Raw genomic sequence first — 27,088 nt, forward strand, 5'->3', positions numbered from 1 at the left:
GAGTGCTGTGAAGTGTGTAAACCTGGCGATTCACAGACCTGTACCCCTGGGGATAAAAATATATGTATATAAAAATAAAAAGTTAAAAAAAAATACCTCCATCTCAAGCGTCATTTTTAGCAGAATGAATTAAAAATGTGCGGTATCAGGGGGCCCCGGGAGGGTGCAGTGGTTCAATTGTTCCACTCTTGCTTTTGGCTCAGGTCATGATCTCGGGGTCCTGGGATCTGAGCTCAGCTCGGAATCTGCTTGAGACTCTCTCTCCCTCATCCTCTACCCCTCTTGCTTGTATGCACCCTCTCTCTCAAATAAATAAATAAATCTTTTTTTAAAAAAATGTGAGGTATGGCCACACAATGGAAAGGAGCGATCTCCAGACTCACACAACAATATGGATGCAAACATCACGGTCAGCAAAACAGTAGCAACTTTGTGACTCTACTTAAATAAAAAGCTTTAAAAATCACAGGTAAAACCAATATATGTTTTTCAAAGCTAGAAAGTAAGTCACTCCACGGGGGCTGGAAAGGGACATGCTGGGGGACAGGGGGGACAGGTCGACAACGCTCTGTTTCTTGATCTGGGTACCGGTTAGAGGGTATGTTCAGTTCAGGAAGATCCAGAAAGAGCCACACTTATATCACATATGCCTATGTGCACATTTCTGTATGTCTCTTTTATACCAATAAAAAGTTGGGTTTTCTTCAACGTCTCTGGACATCCTAATTTCTAAGGAAGAAATACCATTTCCTCACTCCTACCCCTGGGGCACTGCTCCTTGCCCCTCTTCCAGCTCAGCCCAATACACAGGAGGACATCATTGTGATTGGTCTTCCTGTTTCTGGCAGTCAGAACCCTTGAAGAGGCTTTTAGTTTTTTATGTCTTTATTTCTAATCCTATAGCATTCTATTATGTAAATAAAAATTTAGCATTTGAGATAAATTCTTGGTGTTCTTTATTTTTTTTTTTTTTTTAGTATTTTATGCGTAAGTTATGTCTCTGCACCACGTGGGGCTCAAACCCACAACCCCAAGATCAAGAGTTGCATGATCCGGGCGCCTGGGTGGCTCAGTGGGTTAAGCCGCTGCCTTCGGCTCAGGTCATGATCTCAGGGTCCTGGGATGGAGTCCCGCATGGGGCTCTCTGCTCAGCAGGGAGCCTGTTTCCCCCTCTCTCTCTCTGCCTGCGTCTCTGCCTACTTGTGATCTCTCTGTGTCAAATAAATAAATAAAATCTTTAAAAAAAAAAAAAAAAAGAGTAGCATGATCCACCGACACAGCCATCCAGGTGCTCCAAATTCTTAGTGTCTTAATTATTCAAGAGGACAATAGTTATCCTCTTGGGAGCTGTGTCTGTGCTGGGTTGATACACGGTATCTTTGTCTGTCCTGCCAAGACACCTGCAGGATGAGATTGCTACGCCCATTTGATAGACGAGGAAGCTAAGGCCCAGGGAAGTGAAACAGTTTAAGGAGAAACACCCCCAAACTCTGCTCCTGGCCCACTTCCCAGCGATTCAGTCTTAGCAAGCTCCGTTCTGCTTAACCATTTTTCTGTGGTTTTGGTCCCCAGCCAGAAAGGGAAGGCCAGAGGGCTTGCAGCCGCTCTGGTCTGAGCTACCTGGAAGCCTCTTGATAAAGGATTATAGGACAAGAGTGCGGGGATGTTTGCACTGACAATCCTGGGTCCTGATCCCTAAGGCCCAGCCCCGAACTGCAAAGGAAACCTCCAATCATCAGGCACTCCGGCGAGCTTTAAAATTCCTGGCAAGAACTCTGAAATCGGACCCGACCAGCATGTGTCCCTGAATATCAGAACAGACACTATATTTACCTTGAAAAGCCCTTCAGTGTGCTGAGAGTTATAAATAGTCATTAGGGCCCAAGCGAGTGGCCTTAACACATGGATTTCCTTCCAAAAATGCAGACCCATTTTAATTAAATTTGTCACTAACCTCTGGGAGGGCAGGCCCCGGATTCCATTTGCTTTTGGACACACCGTGAGTAATTTCCTATTCAATGAATATTCAGGGATTAGCACGCTCTCTGGGTGTTTAGCCCAGAGGCAGCCCTCCGGGAGCTCGCACAGAGCCTCGCTCCCTGGAGAAGACACACGGGTGCACTGTGAACGCACCCTGCAGCCTGGGGCCTCCCTCTGCACCAGGTGTCCTCTTCAGAGTCTCTTTGCAAAGCCAAGTCCTTTCCCCTCCGTTTCCCCCCAGAACAAGATGGGAGTCACAGCCGTGCTCATGCTGCCTCTGCTGCTTCTGGGAATCAGCGGTCTTCTGTTCATCTACCAAGAGGTGTCCCGGCTGTGGTCAAAGTCAGCCGTGCAGAACAAAGTGGTGGTGATCACTGATGCCATTTCAGGACTGGGCAAAGGTAAGCCAGCTTTGCACCCCCCCCCGCCCCCGCCCCGTGCACACTCGCGACCTTAGGGACGAGAGGTGGCGGGACGGCGTGCAGTTGACCTGCTAGGTGGGAGGGAGATGGATGCTGTGTCCTTTCCCAGTATCTGTCATTAGCCAGCAAGTGTCCTTTCTAGGGGCAGGGGTGGGGGCGCTGCATCTCCCACGCGGGAGAAATGAGGGGATTGGGAGAGCTGGGCTTGCAAACTCACAGAGCGTCGGGGCCAAATTGGGTCTACAGATGTGATTTGTTTTTGCCTTCATGGGGTTGCAGAAATTTTGAAATGCAAAGTCCTTCGTTGGGGAGACGTACCAACTATGAGCCCAGACTTGGGCTCTGGGTTGAATTCTGGGTTCCATCGCTTACCAGCTGGTGACTGCTCTGGTCTGCTTTGGATTTCCCATCTAGGAAAGTGAAGATACTGATTGTCTCTACCTCACGATGTTGTTGGGGAATGAATGAACGAAGGAATGAATGGATAGTTGGAAAGCATGTTGAACCCCTCAAGTGTCCATAATGTAATAACGATAATGAACATATTAGGCTGAAATATGTGCTCTCTCTTGCCATATACCCCACTCAGCCCTAGCGTACCACACTCAGCCTAATTAGCTCAACCATCTACCTCCTGTTCTTAAGGGCACGTATGTCTGTGACCCTGAATTGGATGGTCTCAGGGGGCCTTTCTGCTGCTGGCTTAGGTCTGTAAGATTCTGACATTCTGACTCTTTCTCCTAACAATGGGGGTGGCACCCACGCATGGTAATCTGGGGGTACTTTTTGCTCTTGTTGTTATGTTCTGTCAAACATAGAACCCACATGGCCCAGTGTTCATTAAATCGCTCAACAAGCCTCCACGGAGCCATTTACTGTGCCATGTTTTAAGATGGGCATCGCCCCTTCCAAAAAGCATCCCCCCCACCCCGCGGTGCCTATTCCCATGGGGCTGCCATCATGGGAACGTTCAAAACCTCTTGTCTGGGAATTTTCTTTTTTTTTTTTTTAAAGATGTATTTATTTATTTATTAGACAGAGAGAGATCACAAGCAGGCAGAGAGGCAGGCAGAGAGAGAGGAAGAAGCAGGCTCCCTGCCGAGCAGAGAGCCCGATGCGGGACTCGATCCCAGGACCCCGAGATCATGACCCGAGCCGAAGGCAGCGGCTTAACCCACTGAGCCACCCAGGCGCCCTGTCTGGGAATTTTCTAAGAACTTCCTTCCCTTGGGCCTCCCAAGGGGAGCCGATCCATATTCTTTCAGCAGGTGGTGAACTCAGGCTCACGGAGGGACATGAGAAAATAAAGCACGAGGCAGATAAACCGGTTCCCTGGGGGGCCCATCATGGGTCCCAGAAGCAGTTCCCAAGGAGGACCTCTTGGATCCTTAGACCCAGGGCTCAAAAGCAAGAGCCTGGCATAGAGTAAGCACTCAAAACAAACAAACAAACAACACAGCTTATTTAATAAATGCCTTTAAAAGCAACCATCTTCGGAGGGAAAGACACTTAAGTATGTGGTTGTATATTTGATTTGTTGATTTGTGGCCAGAGTCCAATATGATCAGAGAACACATTCTCTATGATTTCTTTGAAATTTGTGGAAGCTTGTTCCGGCTATAGCCCGTCTCGGTGAACCATCTGTAGGCTCCCGGAAAGGGTGAGCATCCTACCGTCTTTGGGTTGAATGTCCCACAAAGCGACGATCGGATCCTGCCGTTTGAGAAGGCAGCTCTGTCCCGTACGCTCCCGATTTCCTGGGTTACTAGCTAGTGCTGTTCTATCTACCGCTGAGAGGCACATAATTGTCTTGCTAGCCTCTTTAACTTATGCTTGAAGTCTCCTTCAGTTATGGTAATGCACTGTACAAATTGGGTACGCGGGAAACCCATCCCAGGAGCAACGGGGCATCTTCAGAGGAACGCAGTCTCCTCCGTGTCATGAATAACGTGTCCTATGGACCCACCCCAGAAAGGAATGCAAAGCAGAAAAAAAGCAAGTCCAAATATTTAGAAGCAATCCGAGAAGCTGGGTGTGTGTGTGTCCTTAAATAAACACCTCGCCAGAGCATACAGCTGACCACAGCAATTATAGGTGGACGCGGCTCCCTTCCTGAGGTCCGAGGCAAGAAAAAAAGTGAGGGGCACGGCGCTGACGACACAGGCCAGGCCCGGCCCGCGGCACACCCCGTGCCGTCCCCTGGAACCTGCCCAGACCCAGGGAGGGTAGTGCTGGAAAGTTGTAAGGAAGCAATGCCAAGCTGTTGCCCAGGGAAATCAGACCATGATCAGGACATCGGACCGTTGCCCCAAGCCCACCCAGCTCAGCTGTGTCAGGGATTGGGTCACTTTGTACCCACTGTGTCTGCACTTAGCCACCGCACTTGAACTTGAAGTGTTTGTGAAACCGAGGGCTTGCCTCCCAATCATCGGCCTCTTACGATGCCCCCCGGCTGTCCCTTTGCCTTGTCTTCTCCCTGAAATCAGGAGGTGGCCCCAGCGAGGCAAGGAAATGTGTGTCCTGGTATGTTTGCTGCATGAAAAGGACATTTTGGTGCTACCCTTACGGACACAGGGTAAATTGAGCTGTGGTCATAAGCTGAGCTGATGGAGAAGCAAACCCAGGGGCGCCTGAGTCTGCCAGGGTCTGCGTTGGCGGAAATGACATATTTGGGAGGGTCAAGGCTGAAGGCTTGCTGTCCCCCAGCAGCGGTCACACCACCGGGCTCCTGCCTCCCGTGGCCCCCACCCCCGATGGCTGCTACTCAGTTACGGCAGAAGGGGGGGGAAGGGCGGGCTTTCAGCTTCGGGATGAAGTCTCTTGTAGGGAATTCTGTTATAAAATCTAATATAATAAAAAAAAAAAAAAGGATTTTCAGGTAAAAAGAACAAGAAACACACTAGAACGCTGCCTGCTCGGGAATACTTCACCCTGTGTCCTTTGCTCCTTTCTGATGCTTATAAGTGTAGTCTGCAAGTGATGGGTGCAGTATTCTGGGCTCGCTGGAGTTGGAGGGGGGAGTGGGTAGATGAACAGCCCACCCCACTCTCAGATTCACAGAGCAGAGAAAACCCTTCCTCTGGTCTGGGTCCTCCCCAGGCCCTCCCTGGGAATATCCGCTCACCCTTTCTGCAAGGCCTGGACCCTCCAGTTTCTCACCCCTCCCTCGGACCCTGGTATTAGGGCGGATGCTTCTCTGGGGCCCTCTCTCTGGTTTGATGAGACCCGGCCAGGGTTGACAGCAAGAAAAGAGAGTTTATTCCTTGCCACAAGAAAGGAGATCACTGAGGGTAGCTCCCAAAGTGTTGTCTCGAGCAAAAAGCAGAGTGTGCGTTCACTGACCTGCCCCGTGAATACACACACCCCGTAAGTGCCAGCAGGTGCAGAGGAGGGGGTCTGAGTGGGGTCTGTGTGGGGTAACATCAGACCTGGCCACGTATCCCACGGGACACTAATGGGGCACAAGCCCCACCCAGGGGCGGAGATTTTAACAATATCACAAGCAAGGTCCCACACCCTTGATCTAGTGGCCTTGAAATCCGGACTCCTCCGGTTTCTGCCCGCTCCGTGGTCTCCTAAGGCCTCTCACGAGGATCTTGAGTTCCCACAGGTCAGCACCTGCCACAACAGGTTAAGCCTCTGTGGTTGGTTCTAATTAGCTACCGCCACTGCCCTGCTAACGGAACCTGGGGCAGAATTCAAAACGGCTCCCAAGCAGCTTGGTCAGGGCTTGGGTCTGGCCCACCGTGCTTGTGGGCGGGGTCTTTTTGGGATGCAGACAGAGCCCCTGGGGCAGCCGGGTCCTCCTCCTCCTCTGCTCTGCTCTGAGCACACCTGGTGGCCCCCTCCTCGTGTTAGATATTGCAGGTGGACTCAGACCCAGCCCCTGGTTCCCCATTGCACGGAACTTACAGTGCGCTGTTCAGATGGTCCCAGTGGCTCCCTGCTCCCTGTTCTCTAGGACAAAGATAAAGGACAAAAACTCACATCACAGTCCTCTTCCCAAATCCTCCCTCAAAGTCCAAGCTCTTGCTCCTCTACCTTGCCCAATTTTGCATCCTATTTGGAGGGTAAGGCGTACTGAACTCCATAAACAGGGTTTTAGTGATTTCCTTTGAAAATGTGCCTCTTGGGGGGACACCTGGGTGGCTCAGTCAGTGAAGCATCTGTCTTCAGCTCAGGTCATGATCCCACGGTCCTGGGATGGAGTCTGGCACCCAGCTCCTTGCTCAGCGGGGAGCCTGCTTCTCTCTCTCTGCCTGCCGCTCCCCCTGCTTGTGCACTCTCTCTCTGACAAAATGAGAGAGAGAGAGAGAGAGGAAGGAAGGAAGGAAAGCAGGAAGAGAGGGAAAGAAAGGAAGAAAATGTGCCTCTTGGGTTGGCAACTAACTCCAGAATTTTGTATCTGTTTGATCTTGGTGCTTTGGTCAATCTTTCCTTTTTAAAATTCCGTTACACATGTGTATGTACAATTTAATATCCAATCACACACACACAGTCAGGTGCATGGCAGGGAAACAGTTTCTGCAACATCCGTTTTAAAGGCTTCAAAATATTCGACAAATACCATCATGTATCAACAACCTCCTGCGATGTTGGTCATTAACAACCATTTCCAACTCTTTGCTGTTACAATAGTACCCAGATAAACATCGTAACTGTGTCCACGCAGATGCTCCTAATTATCTCCTTAGAACAAATGCCCGTAAATGAAATAACAGGGTTCAAGTGTATATTTAGTTTTAAGGATTCTGACCAATTTTTTGTTCAAAAGATCGTGGCAATTTACACTGCCACCAACAGAGAATGTGTGACTGCCCCCAATTTTGTTCTTGATTTTCTGATAGATTAAGAGTAGTGTCCTGCATGTCTTTCAAAATGCATGTCTTTATTCTTGGCACGGAACTGCTACCTTTTGTAAGTAACTAGCTCTCCATGCTTTTCTTATGACTGACTTACCCGTCTCGCTAGCCCATTTCTTCATTAGGGTCCTCATCTGGTTTTCTTACTGATTTATAACGGTTCTTTATAGATTCAATAAATTCGCTCTTTCCTGACATATGTATTTCAAATAGGCTCCGTCAGGCACCTGGGTGGCTCGGTCAGTGAGGCGTCCACCTCCTGATTTTGACTCAGGTCATGATCTCAGGGTCATGAGACTGAACCCTGCGTCAGGCTCTGTGCTCAGTGGGGAGTCTGCTTGAGATTCTCTCTCCCTCCACCCCTCCCCCTGCTCACTCTGTCTCTCCTTCTCTCTAAAATAAATAAATCTTTAAAAAATAAAAGTACATAGGTTTCCTCCGTTCATCTTGGTTTTAATTTTCATTTCTGTTTTCTGCTGTCGGGAAGGTTTTTTTTTTTTTTTTTTTAAGGATGAAAAAGTCTATAAATGATTTCCATTATGATTTCTTCCTTTGGGGACAGGCTTACAAGATCTTTTCCCAAAGCAAGGTTATTTATTCATTTCTCCTTTCTTCTAGTTCTTGTATCACTCTGTCTAAACATTTAACTACTTAACACATTTTAGTGTATCACTTCCTCCCCAGTAGTTAGCTAGGAGTTCAAATACCACTTATATTTTGTCTTTTGTTTTGCTTTATTTTATTTTTCAAATACCACTTTTTCAATGGCATGTTCTTTATCTACTGATTTGTCATGCTAACTTTACAATATACCACATTCTTATGGACTCGTGGCCCTATTTTTTTAAAAGAGTTTATTTATTTGAGAGACAGGGAAAGAGAGAGAGCTAGAGAGCACCAGTCATGGGGGAGAAGAAGCAGGCTCCCTGCAGAATAGGGAGACCAACATGGGGCTTGGTCCCAGGATGCTGGGATCATGACCTGAGCCAAAGGCAGACACCTGACTGACTGAGCCACCCAGGCACCCTCCCTCCGGACTGCCCCAGCCCCGGAGGGAGACAGCACACAGTCTTTAGACCCAAGCATATAAAAAGGCTGGTCCTTTTTGCCTCTAAGTGGCCTCAACATTTCTATCCATACTTAAGCCACAAACAGGCTGCTTTAATTTCTGTAGCTTTATCATGTATTTTAATAACTGATAGAACTGGTCCATTCTTATTGCTGTCCATCAAACTGTTCTTTGCTTTTCTTATGCCTTTATTATTCCAAATAAGGCTTGAAAAGTATCCAAGTAAAGTTTAGGATCTTGTCATCCCTTTCCAAGACATGTTGGAATTGTAATTTATTGCATCAAATTCACTTGGAGGCGGATCAACATCTTCATTGAATTCGTCCATCCAGAATGGTCATGGACAGCCTCCTTCTCCATAAAGCACCTACATTCAGAGAAATCGTCCCTTCCCTGTGATCCCAGCAACTCAAGGCAGCATTATTAACACTGTTATTTCTTGATTCAGGTTTCCCTCCATCAGCAGAGCTGTGCACATACCCCCTCCTCTCTGCTCTCAGCCTCACGCAGTACACCTGTTTCTAGACCTCACTGGGACCTTCCATCCCTCCACCTGGCTCCTATCTGGCTGAGACCACATGGTCCAGCCCTGCAGCTGCTCTCCTCCAATACCACAACCCCCCCATTCATGATGCCCGCTGATAACCCGGCCGGGCCCCCTTCTCTCCACCTGCATACCAGCTGTGAGATCGCTTTGAACCATTGCGTTCAGGATACCCAGCCTCCGGCGGGCACCCGGGGCTCCCCAGCTATCCCCTGGCATCCTGGCTCCATCAGGCCCACTGCTGGTTGGTATAAAATGAGGCAGTCATAGGTCTTGAACACCTGGGAGGTGTTGGTGATGCCTTCCCAGGTTCCCGTATGAGGCCAGTTTCTCTATTCCCGGGGTGCTGTGAGTGTGGGCTGCAGGGCTCACAGCCTTGACCTCCGCCGGTGGACATTGCTGCCCCTGGGAGTTACACAGCCTCTGCCCCAGCCCCGGAGGGAGACAGCACACAGTCTTTAGACCCAAGCATATAAAAAGGCTGGTCCTTTTTGCCTCTAAGTGGGACATCTCTGCCGTTGGGTTTATACTCCAGAGCCTTCCTCGGACCCAACTGAGGCTAGACTTTACCTGAGACCTTACTGCCTTGTGGATTTTCTCTGAAGAACGTTCCCTCAATAAATCCTGACAGGCTGAGCCCCTGTCTTTGATTCGGCTTCTGAGAACCCCCCATCCCCGCCAAGACATTGCCTTGTGTGGTTCCCATGGGAATGAGCTAATATATATAACTCTCTTTCTTGAGTCTGTAGAACAGGTAAACACTCAAAATACATTAGCTTTTATTGTTCTTAAATATTATTGCTACACAAGAACACAGTGTGTCTATTTTTTTTTTTTTTTAAGTAGTCTCTACGCCCAGCATGGGGGCTGGAACTCACATCCCTGAGATCAAGAGCCAGGTGCCCTCCCAAATACTTTGTGTCTACCCAGCCCTTGCCCAACTGAGAAGGACCCATGTTGGATGAGTCAGGAATTCCTTTGGAATAAAAGTAACTAGACACAAGGCAGGTTTACTTTTTAAATAAAAAGAATCCTTACTGGCCTATCTAGCCACAGAGAAAATGTGTGGGAAACTGGGGGGATTAGGTCCAAAAATAAACCATGATGGCTCTTTCCAGGATCTTTAGATTAAGATATAAGGAGGACTTTGATCCCAGAGGGCTGGGTGGACAGGAAGGGAGCATCCTTCTGCCCAGCTTAGGGAGGAGCATCTTAACAATCAGAACCATCCCAGGACGGAAGGGCTGGCTGTCTCCGCTCTGAGCTCCCCTTCACTGGAGGTAGCCATGCAGAGGCTGGAAATGACAAAAAAAGATTTCCAGTCCTGGGGTGGGAGGGTGATTGAAATGATCTAGGACTCCTGGCCATAGGATGTTCGAATTCTCCGAAATTTTCAATTCTTACAACAGAGGCTCATCGTCCATGGCTCCATCCACACAGTGCACCCTGCCCTCTTTCCTTCTTCCTCCACAGAGTGTGCTCGGGTGTTCCACACTGGTGGGGCAAGGCTGGTGCTGTGTGGCAAGAACTGGGAGAGGCTAGAGATCCTGTATGACGCCCTCATCAGCGTGGCTGACCCCAGCAAGGTAAGGCCTTCTGGCAGTCTGCTCGGGGAGCTCCTGGGCACCCGTAACCTTCATTGACTGCTGCGTTAGCAGCTCATGGACCTGGTGGGTGAGTTCTGGTGACTGCTTTTGGGGAATAGGAGGCCGTGCTCTCCCTAATCTCGACCCAGGCATGTCTGCCAGGCACAAGCATTGGCTCATTTGGACCATTCTCCAGACCAAGAATTTGTTCTCTGGGAACTCACCTTCCCCACCCCCTATTGTATTTAAGTCAGAATCAGAGAGGATCCAGAAGCTTTAGGAAGGCACAGGTATGGGCATGATTATAAATGCTTATGGCTGATTTTTAAATCAGGCCGGCTCAGTCGGTGGAGCGTGCGACTCTTGGTCTCGGGCTCGTGAGTTCAAGCCCCACGTTGGGTGTACAGATTACATAAAAATAAAATCTTTAAAATAAAATAATGCCTCAAAGGATATTTCCTTCCAAGAAGTCGGGGAAGTGAAGTTACTTTTCACGAAGCCACTGGGAGGTGAGCACTTTCTGGGAGGTTGAAGGTTTCCAAGCGTTTCTGGAGCACTGCTGAGAGAATTGCCTTCAGAGCTGTCTTCGCAGTTTGGTTTGGTATGGTTCAATTTGGCCCTGATATTGAATTGCTTTTTGGAAACAGCAAAAATAATTCACAGCAAAGTCCGGTATTTGAGGGGAGGGAACAAACGAGACAACACAGAATTCAAGTTCTGTTTGGGGGCATGTTATCAGGTCTTGAGATAAAAGGAGGCTCTGAGGTCAACTGTGTGGGAAATGCAGAGTAAAGTCAAGCTTGTCTGGTGCGTCCTTTACTGCAGGACTTTTCAGAGCCTTTGATAGGCGAATGTGCATTGTGTATCCCCAAGCAGGGCATATAATAGTCTGTTTCCCAAACAAATTTGACCCGGGAACCCCCTCGTCGGGACTAATGTTTGTCAAATGCTGGGATTACATTTATCCCATGGTAGCATCCGTTTTCCAACCTGTTCCCTGCTCTAGACCATGAGGAGCCTCAATGGCAATTGAGTGTCTAGGGCCGAACGCAATACCTGGCATGTAGATGGTGCCCCAAAAATACTGTGTGGAGTGTACCAGTTTGGTCAAGAACAAAATGCGGCTGCAGAGCATGGTGATGGAGTCTCCTGGGGCTCCTAAGCTGATCTGGAAACCCATTTGCAGAAAGGAGCTCATATATATTATAATGGTGTCTCCACTGGCATCCTTGCTCTGCCTCCTCTGTAAAGGGTGATGTTCATTTGGATTTATCAGTTCTGGTCCCTTTGGCCAACAGTTCATACTTCTTACTGCATTTTTGCATGTTTGGATTGCTGGTGGTGTAGCAAGGGTACCCACGAATGGATTCTCCATCAGCTTCCTTCCTCCCAGAGACGTTTCTGCTCTTTCCTTCCATTTTTTATTTTGTAGTCGTTCCGTAAGCTTTGAAATTCCAGAGGGGTGGCTCTCAGCTCGAGGGCCCTAGGGTCTGCCAGAGGGAGGTCTTCCCAACCTGTCTTGACTCTCTCATTGGCTCAGCAGACATTCACCCCAAAGCTGGTCCTCTTGGACTTCTCAGACATCAGCTGTGTCCAGGACGTGGCCAAAGAGGTCCTAGACTGCTACGGCTGCGTGGACATCCTCATCAACAACGCCAGCATGAAGATCAAGGGGCCTGCCCATAAGATTTCTCTGGAGCTCGACAAGAAGATCATGGACGCCAATTACTTTGGGCCCATCACACTGACCAAAGGTCTCGTGAGTTTGACCTTCCCACCGATTTCTGGGCCACCGGCTGCTAGAGAGGGCTCTGTTACATAGAGTCTCCAATTCTGGAGGAGTTCTCCACTCCCCCTCAGAAAAATCCCTACTTAGTTGGTGAAGGCTTTCAGCATTCTGGCTATAAATGTTGCTAAAAGAAAAGGGATTTTGGAAGTATCTCACTAGTATATTCCAACCTCCCTCTCTGGGAAATCCCTCTCCCCACCCAAGCCCTGCCCTTTCTCGCCAGGCGCCATCTTTTAATGGCGGAGGCCGCCCTGGCCAGGGGCCTGCCTCCGACACTCCCCTTCTCATTCATGTCCATGTCTTGCTATATATTTTGATATATCGACCTTACCCTTGATCTGTTCCTACCAGTGTCAGTTGGTCAAGGGTAGAGTGTCTGGCCTCAGAAATAAAGAAGGAAAGGGTTTATCCCCAAACTGCAAGAGACCCAGCATCGTGTCAGCCCCTTTGCCGAAACAGGGAGGGCAGAACCCCTTTCAAGGGTAAAATATCCACTCTTCGGTGGAGCTCCCTGCCAAGTTCAAATGCAGCTCTGGAACATAGGGGTTGGGGCTGGACTTGACATGGAATAGAACCAAGAATTGAATTACCATCCCCCCACAAAGGTTATCAAGGCAGGACCCCAACAGGGAGGCTACATGCATGGAGAATTTCTGAGTTTAGAACATGGGATTGAGGCAGTGTGATCTTAGAGCTGCCTTCTGCATGATAATGGGGTTTGGGACACCAGCACAGAGGAAAGGAGAGTTATCTCAAGTAGAAAGATCACTTTTCCGAGCTTCTGAAACGAGGCCCCAGAGATAACAGTTTCTTCCGGTCCGGTCCCTCTGAGGGTTCTGGGCCAGGCCTCTGAGGGTTCAGGGTTTCCCGGCATGGAACTGAGGGACACAGGGAGTGGAGGGGGTCGGGGGCAGCCAGGCCTGGCTCATCTCCCTGGTTGGGCCTCTAATGTGCTAAGAGACCTGAGTCCAGTTACTAGCTCTGGGCCTCAGCTTGCCCATCTGCAGCACGCCAGGCTCAGTGTCAGTGCCATTCGGAAAGCCATCTTTTGGTGGGGTTTTTGATGTTTTGTGTTTTTGTTTTTGTTTTTGTGGGGTGTTTTGTTTTGTTTTGTTTTGTTGCCATCTCCCCATTCCACCTGCACTGCGATCTCTCTCTGTCTCTAAATTTCTGCATTTTCACATGAGTTCATTTGCAGGGGAATCTTTAGAATATCATCATAAATTAAGAGCCCCTGAAAGACCCCTCTCCTAGAAAGACCCCTCCCCTAGTAGATAGATAGGATAACTAACTGCTTGTTTGCTTTTCTGTAAACCGCTGGCTTTTAGGTATGAAATTAGGTTATCAATTGTGTGATTAATTGCTTATTAATTGCTCTTTTGCCTTTCTCTAGCCGCGTGGCTTATAGAAATAATGGAGACGCCATGATGGCATTCCTCCCTTCCCCCTTCTTGTTCCCCTCCCCCACCTCTCCTTTCGCGCCCGCGGGCCCTCAGAACCAATCAGCTCATTCCCCCCTTCCCGCTGCTCTCTTCGCGCGCGCGGGTCCCTGGAGCCAATCCGCAAACTCCACGTATGCCTTTTTCAAAAGTTCAAACTGTCCACCAATCAGTTGCGCCCCACCCAAAACTTGTTTGTACCTGTCTATAAAAGACCCTGCTTCACTCCGGTCGGGGTGCTCGGTTAGCTGGAGCTGCCGACCACCCTCCGGTACCTGCGTGACAATAAACCTCTTGCTGTTTGCATCCAGTGGCAGTGTTGGATTCTTGGGTAAGGGGATCCGCGGGTCTTTCACCCCCTTCCCTCTCAATAAACAGAAGAACTCTGAAAACAGAACCAAGTAGCAGGTTCTCCCAAGGCGCAAGGCTCGCTGTTAAAAGATTTAGAGAGGTGTTCAAGACACGGTAGGATTGCGGGGGATCGAAATGGGATGACCTGTGACCTTTCTCCCCACGGAGATCTGCATGTGGGCCGGTCACTGAAAACCACCCAGAAATGAGCGGCCGAGCCCAGCCCACTCTTAGGAAACACAGGATCAGTGCGATCAGTGATGTCCAGGCTCCTGCCCAGGGTCCTGCTGTCATCGAATCACCAGGGAGGTAGAGGGGCCCTGTGCAAGGAAGGGGGTCCGGGGGAGGGGCCTGCCTGCCTTGGTCTCCCATGTGTAACCGTGACTCTGTCCTGTGCTTTCCAGCCCTGCTTCCCGACATGATCTCCCGGAGGACAGGCCAGATTGTGTTAGTGAATAACATCCAGGGGAAGCTTGGAATCCCATTCCGCACAGCTTGTAAGTTGCTATGACAGAAATGTTTCGTCTTAGGCTATATGTCTTAGAAGGGATGTTCTGTCTAGCACTAGGCACGTGGCTCTAAGGGAGGGGCGTCCAGAGGTGAAGCAGTCTAATGGTTTTTCTTTCATCCCTTCTATTCCCGTTTCTGAGCACCCATGACTTGGAGGTGACCAGAGAGGTGACCTCTCCCCCAGAGGCTCACATCCCCCCAGGGGGTCAGGGCCGGCCCTGGTTGAACACCGTCCATGCCTCCTGGCCTGGGCGCACAGCCCCCACGCAAACCCCTGTTCTCCATAAAGATGTCTTTGAAGGACAGGACAGGTTACAACCCAGAAAGAGGAGACGGGCGCCCGTCACACAGTAGTAGACGGATGGAAGCTTCAGGGGGAAGGAGGAAGGGGAGAATGAGAGATGCAGATTTGCAGGAGGGGTGCAGAGAAGCCCCAGAGGCAGGAGTCCTTTAGGAAAGTCCAAAGAGGAGAGAGATTTCTCCACAGATGATCTTGGGACCCCGCTGGGGAGCTACCCTCCTACCATGAGGTAGTCTGTGGGAGGGCAGGGTGCGTACCTTATATATTTCTTCTCTTATTTTTAGAGAGAGAGAGAGAGCACACGTGAGTGTGAGTGGGGTTGCAGGGAGGGGCAGAGGGGGAGAGAATCCCAAATAGATTCCCCACTGAGCGAGGAGCCCAGGGTGGGCTTGATTTCGGGACCCCAAGACCATGACCTGAGCGGAAACCAGAAATCAGATGCTTAACCAACTGAGCCACCAGGCACACACACCCCCGTCCGCCCACAACTTCTTTTTAATTACCCATTAAGTATTGTCCTAGAGTGGTTTGGAAGAAATCTATATTTGGTCTTGGTCCCATTTCTGGCCCAGAGCTCCTAAAACCCTTGCATTTCCTAAGTGATAAGAGTGATCAGAGTGTCTTTTGTCATGTCCCTGAGGCGATGTTGGATGTCGCCTAAGGAGGGGGACTGCTTGCCTGAGGGGCCAACCGCCTGTGTAATTAGGGGGTGGGACTGGAAGGGGCTGGAAATTGAGTTCTGTCACCCCAGGCTTGATTTAACCCATCGTGCCTATAATGGAGCTGCCATAAAATCCTAAAACAGGGAGCTTGAGGGGGCTTCCAGGTTGAACATAGGGAGATTCGGGGGAGAGGGAGGTGCCTGGAAAGGATCTGGCAACTCTGAGCACCTTCTCCCACACCCCAGCCCCCCCACCCTGCATGTCTTCCATCTGGCTGTTCCTGAGTTCTGTCCTTTTGTAAGAAACTGACCATCCACTGAGTAAAACTTTCCCCCAAATTCTGTGAGCCGCTCCGGCAGATGAACTGATCTCAAGCAAGGGGTTGTTGGAAACTTCCATCTCCCAGCGACTCAGTAGGAAGCACAGAAGACAAGGGGGGGACTTGTGACTGGCCTGAACTAGGCGGGGACAAGAGCCATCCTGGGACTGGGCCCTTAGCCCGAGGGCTCTGACCTCATCTGCAGGTAGACCACGCAGACTGAAGTGGCCGGACACCCAGCTGGTGTCAGCGAGTCGGGGCGGCCGGCAGAAACCCAGGCATTGCAATGAGGTGCGGAATTGTTCAGTATTTCATTATTTAAATACTAGGACGTTTCAGTAAAAATCAGGCTTTCCAGCTTCCTGAGCAACAAAAGGTCTGGCACCACCTTCCCTTCTCTCCCCCGGGGCTGCCCCTGTTGCCTTCTGTACGTGTTTTTACTGGGGTCCCTGCTGCAAACCGAGTGGCCCCTCCTCCAAGGGGCTCCCCAGGGGTGGTCCCACCTTGCCAGATCCTCACGCAGCTCTGAGAAGCTGTCTTGTCCCTGTCCTTGTCTTCTGGGCAAGGTCCCAGGACCCCGCACCTCTGTGTTCTTAACCCCGCGTGGTGAGGGGCCGACGGCTGGCGAGGGCTGTCTGGGAAGCACGCGCCCCACTCCCCACTAGGACGGCCTCGGAGGGGGCTGGGTCCGCCGGCAGGGGTCCGTCTGATGGCAGAGACCACAGGACCCCCACTCCCAGCCTCATTCAGCCTCCAGCTGACACTCCCGGAATGGGAAGCTGAGATTCATCAGACCTCAGAGGCAGCTCTAAGCTCCCAAGGCTTTGAGAAGTGTCCCCTCTGCTCTTGTGACATTTCTGGAAAGGTTCTTGTTTACCCAACCCACGGCCTCGTCCATTTGCTGTGGATTCAGTGAGAGTAGCTCAGGCGGACAGGACCTCGGAGGAAAAGGGCTGGGCAGTGGGAAGGGAGACCTGCTCTGGGCTCCCAGGGGCCGCCCGCTGGTACCGGCCTTACTGGGAGGGAATCACTTGGTACCAACCTTAGCGGGAGGGAATTGGGGATTCATACCTGGGCCAGGTGTCCCGGACACATTTCCTCTTTCCATCTTCACCATCACTCGCCAATGGGGATATTGTCCCCATTTTATAGGTAGGAAAACCGAGCCTCAGACAGGGAAAGTGCTTTGCCCGAGGTCCTCTAGCGGACAGGTGTTTAAGCGGGATTGGATCCCAGCTCTGCCTCTGTGCACCACTCCCGGAGGGCTCTCTGTCTCCATCTGTGCGGGGCAGGGCAGGGCTGGGTGACATGTGGGTCCTTGTCAGCTGAGATGTGGGAACGTGCCTGCGGGCCTCTGTGGCCCACACTCTCGCCGGGGAGCAGGGCCGGCCTCCCCCTGCCCCCCCCCCCGCACCCACCCTGGCTGGTTTCTCTTCCAGACGCTGCCTCCAAGCACGCCGCGCTAGGCTTCTTCGACTGTCTCCGAGCCGAAGTGGAGGAATACGATGTTGTCGTCAGCACCGTGAGCCCCACTTTCATCCGGTCCTACCGCGTTGATCCGGGCCAGGGAAACTGGGATGCCTCCATCTGGAAATGTGAGCTTTCCGAGGGAATCTGGAGGCACAGGGGCCTGGGAGGGGGCAGCCTGGTGTCACTGGGCCTGGAGGTGTGTTCCCGAAGCACGAGACTGGGGGGTTGGTGGAGCCCCACACCCGGCTAACAGAGGGTAGGGGACCCCCCAAATTTTAGTCTCAAGGCACCAACCAGGTAGACAGAATCCTAACCCACAACCAGCAGACCAAGGCCCTGGCTAGGCTCCATCACTCACAGGCTCTCTGACCTTGGCCATGGGCCTGCATCCCTGGAGGCCTCAGTTTCCCATGCAGAACAGCCAGATTTGGTCTTCAGGACCTTTCTATCTTCCCCATCCCCTCATCGTCCCTTCCCTGGGAGACTACATAGAGCCGAGGCTGAAAGTCTGGCACGGGACGGCCTGCACTTGGAGCTTGCCTCTGTTGTACACTCAGTGTTCAAACACAGGCAATGCCTGCACTTGGAGCTTGCCTCTGTTGTACACTCAGTGTTCAAACACAGGCAATCCCTTTGATGTCTGTGCCTCAGTTTCCCCTTTAGAAAGTGAGGAATGATGGCAGTACCGGCCGTGCCCAGGCATTGGGAAGACTGAAGGTTCCAGCTCAGAGAGGCTTTATGACAGCAACCAGCAAACAGCAAGCGCTCTTTAAATGCAGTCTAATTACTGCTCTTCTAGAATGTTCTGAATAGGGAGCTGCTTCACCCTACCCAAGGCTCTGCCTAGTCTAGGGAACCAAGAGAACCCAAGATGTGGGCAGGTGGTCCCAGCCCATAATTCCAGGCCCAGCCCCGGCCCCATCTCTCTGTTTGGGTGCCCAGAGGTTGTAACTGCCGCCCCTCCTGGGGGCTGTTAGTCTTTTTCAGGAAGCTGACCTACGGGGTGCATCCTGTGGACGTTGCAGAGGAGGTGATGCGTACCGTGAGACGGAAGAAACAGGAGGTCTTCATGGCCAACCCCATCCCCAAGGCCGCTGTGTACCTCCGCACCTTCTTCCCAGAATTATTTTTTGCCGTGGTGGCCTGTGGGGTGAAGGAGAAACTCAGTGTCCCAGAGGAGAGCTAACTGCTGGGGGCCAGATGGGTCACCTCACTGGGAATAAAGGCTTTCCTGGCAAGGTGCTGGTCCTCTGTCCTCTCCACACGGGGGTCCAACACAAGCCTACAACACATCCCTAACCTACACCTGCCTTCCAGAGATGTTCTCCACCCCTGTGAACGTGGCCTGGACACCAGCCCAGTCTCTGCAGGGTCTCTGGGTCTCTCCCACTCAGCATTCCCAGCGCACACCTCCGGAAGCTTCCCTACTCTGTAGGGTGACACTGAGCAGAAGAAAATCAGGAACCATAATGGGTCTGACCTCCATAGAGACAGGCACGCAATCATGCAGACACACATGCATGGGCACATGCACATATGCATGCACGGGACACACACATGCACTGGCACGCACACACACGCACTGGGACCAACAGCTGCTCAGGAACTTAGAAAACCACCTCCAGCTTATGTAAGACTGACTTGCCCATGTCCACCTCCAACAAGAGAAGCAGGACTTGGCAACCCTTCAGGGCTGCACTGCCAAACAGTACTTTCCGGAACGGTGGAGATACTCTACCATCTGCATTGTCCAAGGTGGCAGCCACGAGCCACAGGTGGACGCTGACCACTGGAAATGGGGTCTGTGCGCCAGCGAGGCGGAATTCTGAGTTTTATGGCCCCGGCAAGAATGTGAATTAAAACAGCCGCACGTGATTGGAGGCTCCCAGGTCCACGGGCACAATCAGAATCCACCTCTTCCCTGGAACTAAAGGGTCCGAGGAGGGAAAACGTTTCTCAGCTGATGCTAAGGTGGCCCGGGTGGGGTGGGGGGCGGATATCTACCTCACTCCAGCCTTCTGGTGCGTATTCAAAGCCAAACTCCGCCCTTTAACACCGCCCTTCTCGTTGCTGGTGGGCATCCCGCTGAGGGTAGTTTCTCGTACACAAAGCAGCTCATGATTCTTGGGATCTTGGAAAGCGTAGGGAACGGGCTTTTTTGCACTAATATCATAACTGCTGAGGTAAACTTTTCCAATAGGCATAAATGAAAGAGGGCCCAAATGTCCCACCCCCGGACCCAAGCCGCTTACAAAATCGAAATATATACTGTATGCATATGCACGTGTACAAAACTGAATCTAAGAAGCGAAATGCCCAGGGTCATGTGATCACTGCAGATCCCACCACACCCCGCCAAGCCCCAAGGTTAAGGCTGATGTCAGGATGTGGCTTGGGTCACAAGAATTTAGGAGGGTCCACTGAGTAGCGGGCAGAGATTAGCTTCAGGACAGGATGCACTGGAGCCACAGGACTCCAAAGTGGGGGGGGGGGGTCAGACCTCCGACCCTGGGACTCCCCCATAGAAGCCATATGGAGAACGAGGCAGCAGGAAGGACCTCTGGTGTCCGTGGGTCTGCCCTGATGTCCCCCTGCCCACTGGCTGCAGTATGTGGAGTGGCCACCAGATGTCACTGTGGCTCCAAGCTGATTCTACATCCACCTCTCAGTGGTCACCCCGCACAGCACAGGTGTAATCCCGCAAATTTCCAGGCAGTTCCCAGTCTCTGATGGGCATTCCCCTCTGTGAACATGTTTGGACTTCAGGAAACTTGAGTCACTGGCAGGGCTGACAAGTCCACAGATGAGGAAATTCAGGGTGACCGTGCTCTGTGAGATACTCAGGGCAGAACTGGGGCAGCTTAGGGTGGGTTACGGGAGGGGACTGATTCAGAGTCATGGAAGCCAGAGACCATCCCAGACCACAGAGTGATGCCACAGGACCCCTAGTCCCCCCAGCCGTAGTCCCTTCCAAATGTGAGGGTTAACATGAGGTCACACTGGGGTAGGGCGCACCCCTAATTCAATGAGACAGTCATCCTTATGAGAGCTGTGTGCAGACACACAAGAAGAATGACACATGATGACCAAAACAGACTGGAACGCTAGAGCTACAAGCCAAGAAACCGGCAACTGCCAGGAGCGACAATGAGGCAAGGAGGGAAGAGCTCTCCCCTATGGGTTTCGGGGGCGGGGGGAGGAGGGGGAGGACGGCCCTGACACCGCCTTGATTGCAGACTTCTGGACTCCTGTATTGTCTCACAATACATTCCCGCTGTTTAAAGCCCCCCAGCTTGTGGTAATTTATCCCAGCAGCCCTAGAAAACGAATACACCCCACTTGAGTGCACAACTGCTTCCAACCTGGGTCTTGACTGATAACCAAAGCCCAGAAGAAATCTATGAGCCTCCTCGGGGAAAGTCAAGAACCAGAGGACATCAGGCCAATCTCTCAAGGAGATGCAAGCATCCTTGTAGGTATGCTTACCACTAAGCCCAAAGAACTACCAGATCTGTATGTCATCAGAGTCAAGTAGCGCCTAACCAGAGGGCCCTACTTGTTCCAAGGTTGCTAGTGGGGATTCCAGACACTAAAATAAAGCCCTGTAGGGGCTCAGCTGTCATCTCCAGAATATTCCAAGCACATATACTCAGTGATATCAGCAGAGGAGTTGGCTGCAAGGGCAGGGCTGAGGATTCAGGGTCAGAAACACAGAGCCTGGTGCGCTTCCTGAAGTTGGAGCATCCAATCAGCATGGTGGGTGGGGTCCAGGGCAGGAGGACAGACTCTAAATTAGCTGCCCAGCAGCAACCAGGCAGATGTGGTCTCCTGAGCCAGGAAGGACCCCACCAGCTGCCCTCCTGCCTCCCTCAACCTTCCTGGAAACAGGTGGGTCTTCTCAGACTTGGAATTCCTCACCAGAATAATTGATAGGTTGGTGTAGACACAGGAAGGAACCAAAGTGGGTCCCCTTGGTCGTCCTGGGCCTCTCATACTTGTTACCACCCCATCTCCCATTTGAATCCTTGAGAATTCAGCAATGACTTTGTGGGTTACATGTGGCATAAATGCAACTCAAACATCTACTCACCTAAGTAACTGGAAACCTATTTCAGGCATGGCTAGATCCAGGCAACCAAATGGTGCCACACCACCAGGATTCAGTCTTTTTTGTTTGTTTGTTTCTGTGTGAACATAGGGGCTGGGGGCACTGACCCCCACACAGCCAAAAAGCTACATAAGAAAACAAAACAAAACAAACAAAAAAAAAGTAAAAAAAAAAAAAAAAAAAAGCTACACATAACTCTTGACTCCTCCTCAGACTTAATTAACTACTAAAGCCTCCTATCGACCGGCAGCCTTACTGATAACACCATCAATTCACACAGCATTCGCATGCTATATGCATTCTCGACTGTATCCTTGCATAAAGTAAGCTAGAGGGAAGAAAACGTTAGGAATCGTAAGAGGAAGTCCATTTATGGCGCATTCCACTTCCCCCTCTGCACTTTTCTGTCTTGGGGGTTTTTCTAAAGTGTAAGAATGCTTTCAGCCCTTGACGATGCCATCCAGAATTGCAGAGGAGTTAATGTCCCCAGAGGGACAGGGTACAGGAGTTGGCAGGCAATGAGGGGCAAATGGGAGACACATTCTATGGGGTTCCTGCAGGTTCTGGAACACGAATGAACCCAGCTGCTCACAGGGGAACCAGCTCCATAAAGTGCACTCTACTGGCTCTTCCTTCTGCCTTTCCCTGTCCCCCAACCCCCTGCTTCCTGGGGTCACCTTCCCCCATTACCGCCTCCTCCTACTCCTTGTCCCAGGCTCTGTCTTCAGGCAAACCCCAGCTAAGACTACAGGCTTTTTGGAAGGTGGCTCTATTTGAAGATAGAATATCAGAAGACAGAATATCGGGGATTCATGGTTGACAAGAGATTGAAATGTACTCAAACTCGTTCATGTAAAAAGGAAATTTATTGAATAAGGGAAAATTTTTCTCAAACATCAATCACCAGTGTTCTTTAAAGCTGCAGTTTGGGGGGATTCCATTCTCTTTCTCTCTTTCTCTCCCTACAGAGTGTTTTGTCTGATTCTTTTTCTGTGTCTGCCCCATTTTCTCTTCTCTTTGTCGGCTCTCTTCCTCTGTGTATTCAGGACTTCTGCTCCCAAGCAGCTCTGGCTGGTCCCAGCCCTTGATTTGCTGCGATGTCAAATCTGACCCTAAATGCACAGAATTTCAGAGCTTGATTCTCCAGAGCGAGCTGGGTCTCTCAAACACCCCTCACTTCACGATAAATTTCTGGGGCAGAAAAACTGACCAGCTTGAGTTTGGGCATAAACACATGTGATGAAACTCTAGAGGAGGCAGAAAGGGGTCTGAGGACATCCCTAGAATAGTTATCCCTGTGCTGGGCAGGAGTGGGGATGTGACCAGGCAGAGGAACCATGACTACAGAGATGCTGGTCAAAGTGGCATTTTTCAAGCTGAGTGGTGGGACCGTAAGCAGCTTTATTCTTCCTCAGACTGTTGGCATAGGTAATTTACACTTCTGTGTTTATGATCTAGCTTACCATTTCTACACCTGAAAGACAACACTCTTTTTTTTTTTTTTTTAAAGATTTTATTTATTTGAGAGAAAGATCACAAGTAGGAAGAGAGGCAGACAGAGGGAGGGAGAAGCAGGCTCCCTGCTGAGCAGAGAGCCCGATGCGGGGCTCGATCCCGGGACCCTGAGATCATGACCTGAGCCGAAGGCAGAGGCTTAACGCACTGAGCCACCCAGGTGCCCCTGAAAGACAACACTCTTGTGTCCAGCGCGTACATAAAGCATTGTTGTGTTGATGCCCATGAGAGTGGTGGCCCCAGTTCTCCAGACAGAGACAATCTCTGAGGAGACGGAAGGACGTTGGAAAGGGGGTTGAGGACAGACAGCCCAAGTCTGAATGATGCCTCTCAATCTTCGAATTCCAAAGGCTTGCAGGAGTGTGGCCGGACAGCTATGCAAAGCTACATAAACAAAAGGGTCCAGAAGGGGTCCGCCTCCACGGCTTACTGGTTGGGTGATGTGGGGCACGTTCTGTGGCTTTTGCAACATTAGTGCCATTGACAAAATGGGGGCAAATCTAGTGCTTATTTTCACAGCATCTTTTTAGGGAGACACATAAGGTGCTTGACTATCTGAAGGTGAACGGGTACTCATGACAAGGGTTCAGCCCCAAGCCATCCGTGTCAGAGAGCCGTTCTTACGTCAAGTGGGAGGCTACCTCTGGGCCATACATCTGAAATAGAGGGGTCATGTAAGTAAGGATGAGAAAGGGTGTTGTAGGCTAGGGTTCCCGGTGATGGGGACAGATGGCCTCTGACACCTGCCTGATTTCCCCTCCCCAGCTCCGGGGTCTTGTTACGTCTTGTTCTGAAAAATCAATCTATCACAGTGCATTGGTGAAAAAGATAGCCTAAAGAAAAGTTGGGGGCACTTGAGTGGCTCAGTGGGTTAAAGTCTCTGCCTTTGGCTCAGGTCATGATCCCAGAGTCCTGGGATCGAGCCCTGCATCAGGCTCTCTGCTTAGCGGGAAGCCTGCTTCCCCCGCCTGCCTGCCTCTCTGCCTACTTGTGATCTCTCTCTGTTAAAAAAAATAAATAAAATCTTTTAAAAAAAGGAAAAAGAGAAGTTGAAACTAAACTAAACCAAAACAAAACTGCAACACTAACTTGAACAAGTACCAAGAAATACTTTTATTATTTCCATGTTTTATCTGAAATAGTGTCAAGTGAGAATCTACGATGTGCCAGACTTACAGATATTGAGGTCATGGTCTCAGAGATCCCAACAGACATGACCGCCTAAGATTGACCAAAATGCCTATATCAGGGTGTCCATTAATTTTATTATTTTATAACTAACTTTCCCACTTCTTTTTCCTTTTTATATAATTATCAAATGGATACAAGTTCATTCTGGAAAAGTCCCGTGCAGCAAAGTGTAACATTGAAAATGGAACCAACCCCCACTGCCTCTCAGAATCCTGGCCCTTACACACACAATTAAGGGAATACACAGTTAAGGAAGAAAAACAGCCAAGCCATGGGTAGATGCTTTCCAGTCTTTCCTTTATTTTTTTTTTTAAGCATCATACTATAACCATACTGTTCCACAGCTTTTTTTTTTTTTTCTTAGAGGTTTATCCTGGTCATCTTCCCCATGTGTATATAATAAGGGTCCACTTCCTTCTCTTCTTATAGCTGACATGCTGAAAATCCCTTTAAATATTATTTTGTAAAGGTAATACATCAAACCCGGGGGGGGGGGATAACATAACAGAAGGTTATAATATGAAAAATAAATATCTATATCTTATCTCTAAGCTCACAATTCCAATCCCTGAGGTGGCTACATTTTCTGTAAATTATTTGACTAAAGTATGTGATACACTTGGAGAAAAGTGCACAGAGCTTAAGCAGACAGGTCAGTGGGTTTGTGCAAGAGGAAGACACCCACTCAACCGCACCCAGAAGAAAAAGCAGAACATTACCAGTACCTCTAAAATGCCCACTGATGGTGCCCATTTATCTCCATTCCTTTTTTAAATAACAAAAATTGATACTGAACATTTCAAAGTTAAACAAAGAAGTATAAAAAGTCAGAGTGTAACTGACTCAGAGTATAATGGAGAACTTACAGCCGTACACCTCAGCCCTTCCGTTCTCCAGATTCCACATCGCAGAGGCACGAACTCTCGCCTCTTTGAAGCTTCCTTAGTCTTCTGATTCTTACCATTGTGTAGACCCATCCTAGGTCAACAAGTCACATTACACGGATGTGACAAATCCCATTCATAGAATGCCATTTATTTAAACCCAAAGTGAGCCACTTACTATAATTGAGAGTGTGTTTTTGTGAAAAGGGAAAAACAGAACAAAGATTCCAGAAACACATCCACTTAACATGGCCCATTAGTTTCAGAATGAGCTTCAAAAGCAGCTCAAAGGAGAAAGGATAGTCTTTTTCAACAAACACTGTTAGAATAGTCAAACTCTGTATGCAAAAAAAAAAAAAAAAAAAAAAGGAACCTCAATTGAAATTCTCATACTTTATACAAAATTAACCCAAAACGAACTCTAGATTAAAAGGTCAAACTATAAAACTTTTCATTACATGAAAACAAAATCTGAGGGACCTAGGGGTTAGGCAAAAAAGTTTTTTTGATGTGATGAAGTTGGACTTCATCAAAATGAAAACATTTGCCTTGTGAATGACAATCTTAAGAGAATGAAAAGACAAGCCAGAGTTTGTGTTAAAATGTTTGCAAACTGTGTATTCCACAAAGGATTTGTATCCAGCATATATCAAGAACCCTCAAACTCAACAATAGGAAAACAACCAATTCCAAAAGTGGACAAAAGACTTGAACAGATACTGAATCAAAGAATATATATGAGTAACAATTAAGTCCATGAAAAGTTGCCCATCACCACCAGCCATCATAGTCTTGCAAATTAAAATCACAAAGAAATACCACTCTTTACCTATTAGAATGGCTAAAATTAAATACACAGTCTTGAGTGCTGACAAGGATACAGAGCAACCAGAATTCTCAGACTTTGCTGGTGGGAATACAAAATGGTGCAGCCACTTTGGAAAACAGTTTGACAGCCTCTTAGAAGCTAAACCATGCATACACCATGTGACCCAATGATCCCACAACCTGGGAATCTGCCCTCAAGAAACAAACTTATGTTCATACAGGAACCTGTACATGAATGTTTATAGATGCTCTGTTTAGAACTGCTTAAATAAGGGAGCAATCCAACTTTCCTCAACAGGTGAATGATCAAACAGTTGTAGCTCATCCATACAGGGAAACACCATTCAGGAAGAAAGGACCCAACTATTGACACATGTAGTAGGCAGTAGCTTAAACAAATCACAAAGGCATTTTAAGTGGAAAAAAAGCTAGTCTCAAAGCTTGCCTACTGGAAGAGTCCCTTTATATGACCTTCTCAAAAAAATACAACTATAGAGAAGAAATCAGTGATTGCCAGGGGTTGGGGGGCATTTGGGAAGAGGGAAGGAGAACTCTGAAGGAATAACACAAGAGAGATTTTGGGGGCTGATTGGGGTTGTTCTGCATCCTAACTGTGGTGGTGATTTCGTGAACCCGTACATGGTTAAAACCCACAGACCATTCACATATCCCATAAAAGTTCATTTTACTGCATGAAAACTCTTAAATTTTGAAGAGTGAAACTAAAGTTCTAGCTGATGAATAACTATTGTAAGCAACAGTTGATCTGACCCAACTGTCACATGACATAACAACTATATTTCATTAGTACCATGGTTTTAAAAAATATCTTCTTATGGGAAAAAAATATATGGTTGCCAAGTGGACTATGACATAAGACGCCATCAACGTGAGACACATCCCAGTGTCAGAGATGGTAAAGTGTGAAAACAGGCATGCCCAGAACCAATAAAATACAGTATTTCTTTGAATGAAGAAACTATTGCTCAAAGTCATTTATAGGGAAGCATGCTAGATAGGGTTTTCCTCTATGGCTCCTCATGATCCCAAAGTCATCTTGGACAAGTTATATTCCCCTTGCAGATGTCCTTGCTGTAACTTTGCTCCCTCTTTTCCCTAGATAGAGAATAGCATTGGGAGGGGTAGCAAGTCATATATTTAGAATGTCATTCACCCTTTTCTGATACCTGACTCCAGCTGCCTGCTCCCTAGACAAAGAACAGGGAAGGTGGTGAGAACTCCCATGGTGTGAAATGAC

The 27,088-nt window shown here is 49.3% G+C and overlaps 1 protein-coding gene across 1 annotated transcript; it reads left to right on the top strand.

Annotated features, from left to right (window-relative positions):
• Positions 1-1,853: 1,853 nt before the first annotated feature.
• DHRS7C (dehydrogenase/reductase 7C) lies at positions 1,854-18,554 on the top strand. The gene is made up of 7 exons (XM_059149707.1): positions 1,854-1,999; positions 2,222-2,381; positions 10,351-10,463; positions 12,007-12,217; positions 14,447-14,539; positions 17,274-17,429; positions 18,282-18,554. The coding sequence occupies exons 2-7, from the start codon at positions 2,228-2,230 to the stop codon at positions 18,488-18,490; spliced, it is 936 nt and encodes a 311-aa protein (XP_059005690.1). The 5' UTR covers positions 1,854-1,999; positions 2,222-2,227; the 3' UTR covers positions 18,491-18,554.
• The last annotated feature ends 8,534 nt before the right edge of the window (positions 18,555-27,088 follow it).

Source organism: Mustela lutreola, chromosome 15 (assembly GCF_030435805.1).
Source record: "Mustela lutreola isolate mMusLut2 chromosome 15, mMusLut2.pri, whole genome shotgun sequence".
Taxonomy (NCBI): domain Eukaryota; kingdom Metazoa; phylum Chordata; class Mammalia; order Carnivora; family Mustelidae; genus Mustela; species Mustela lutreola.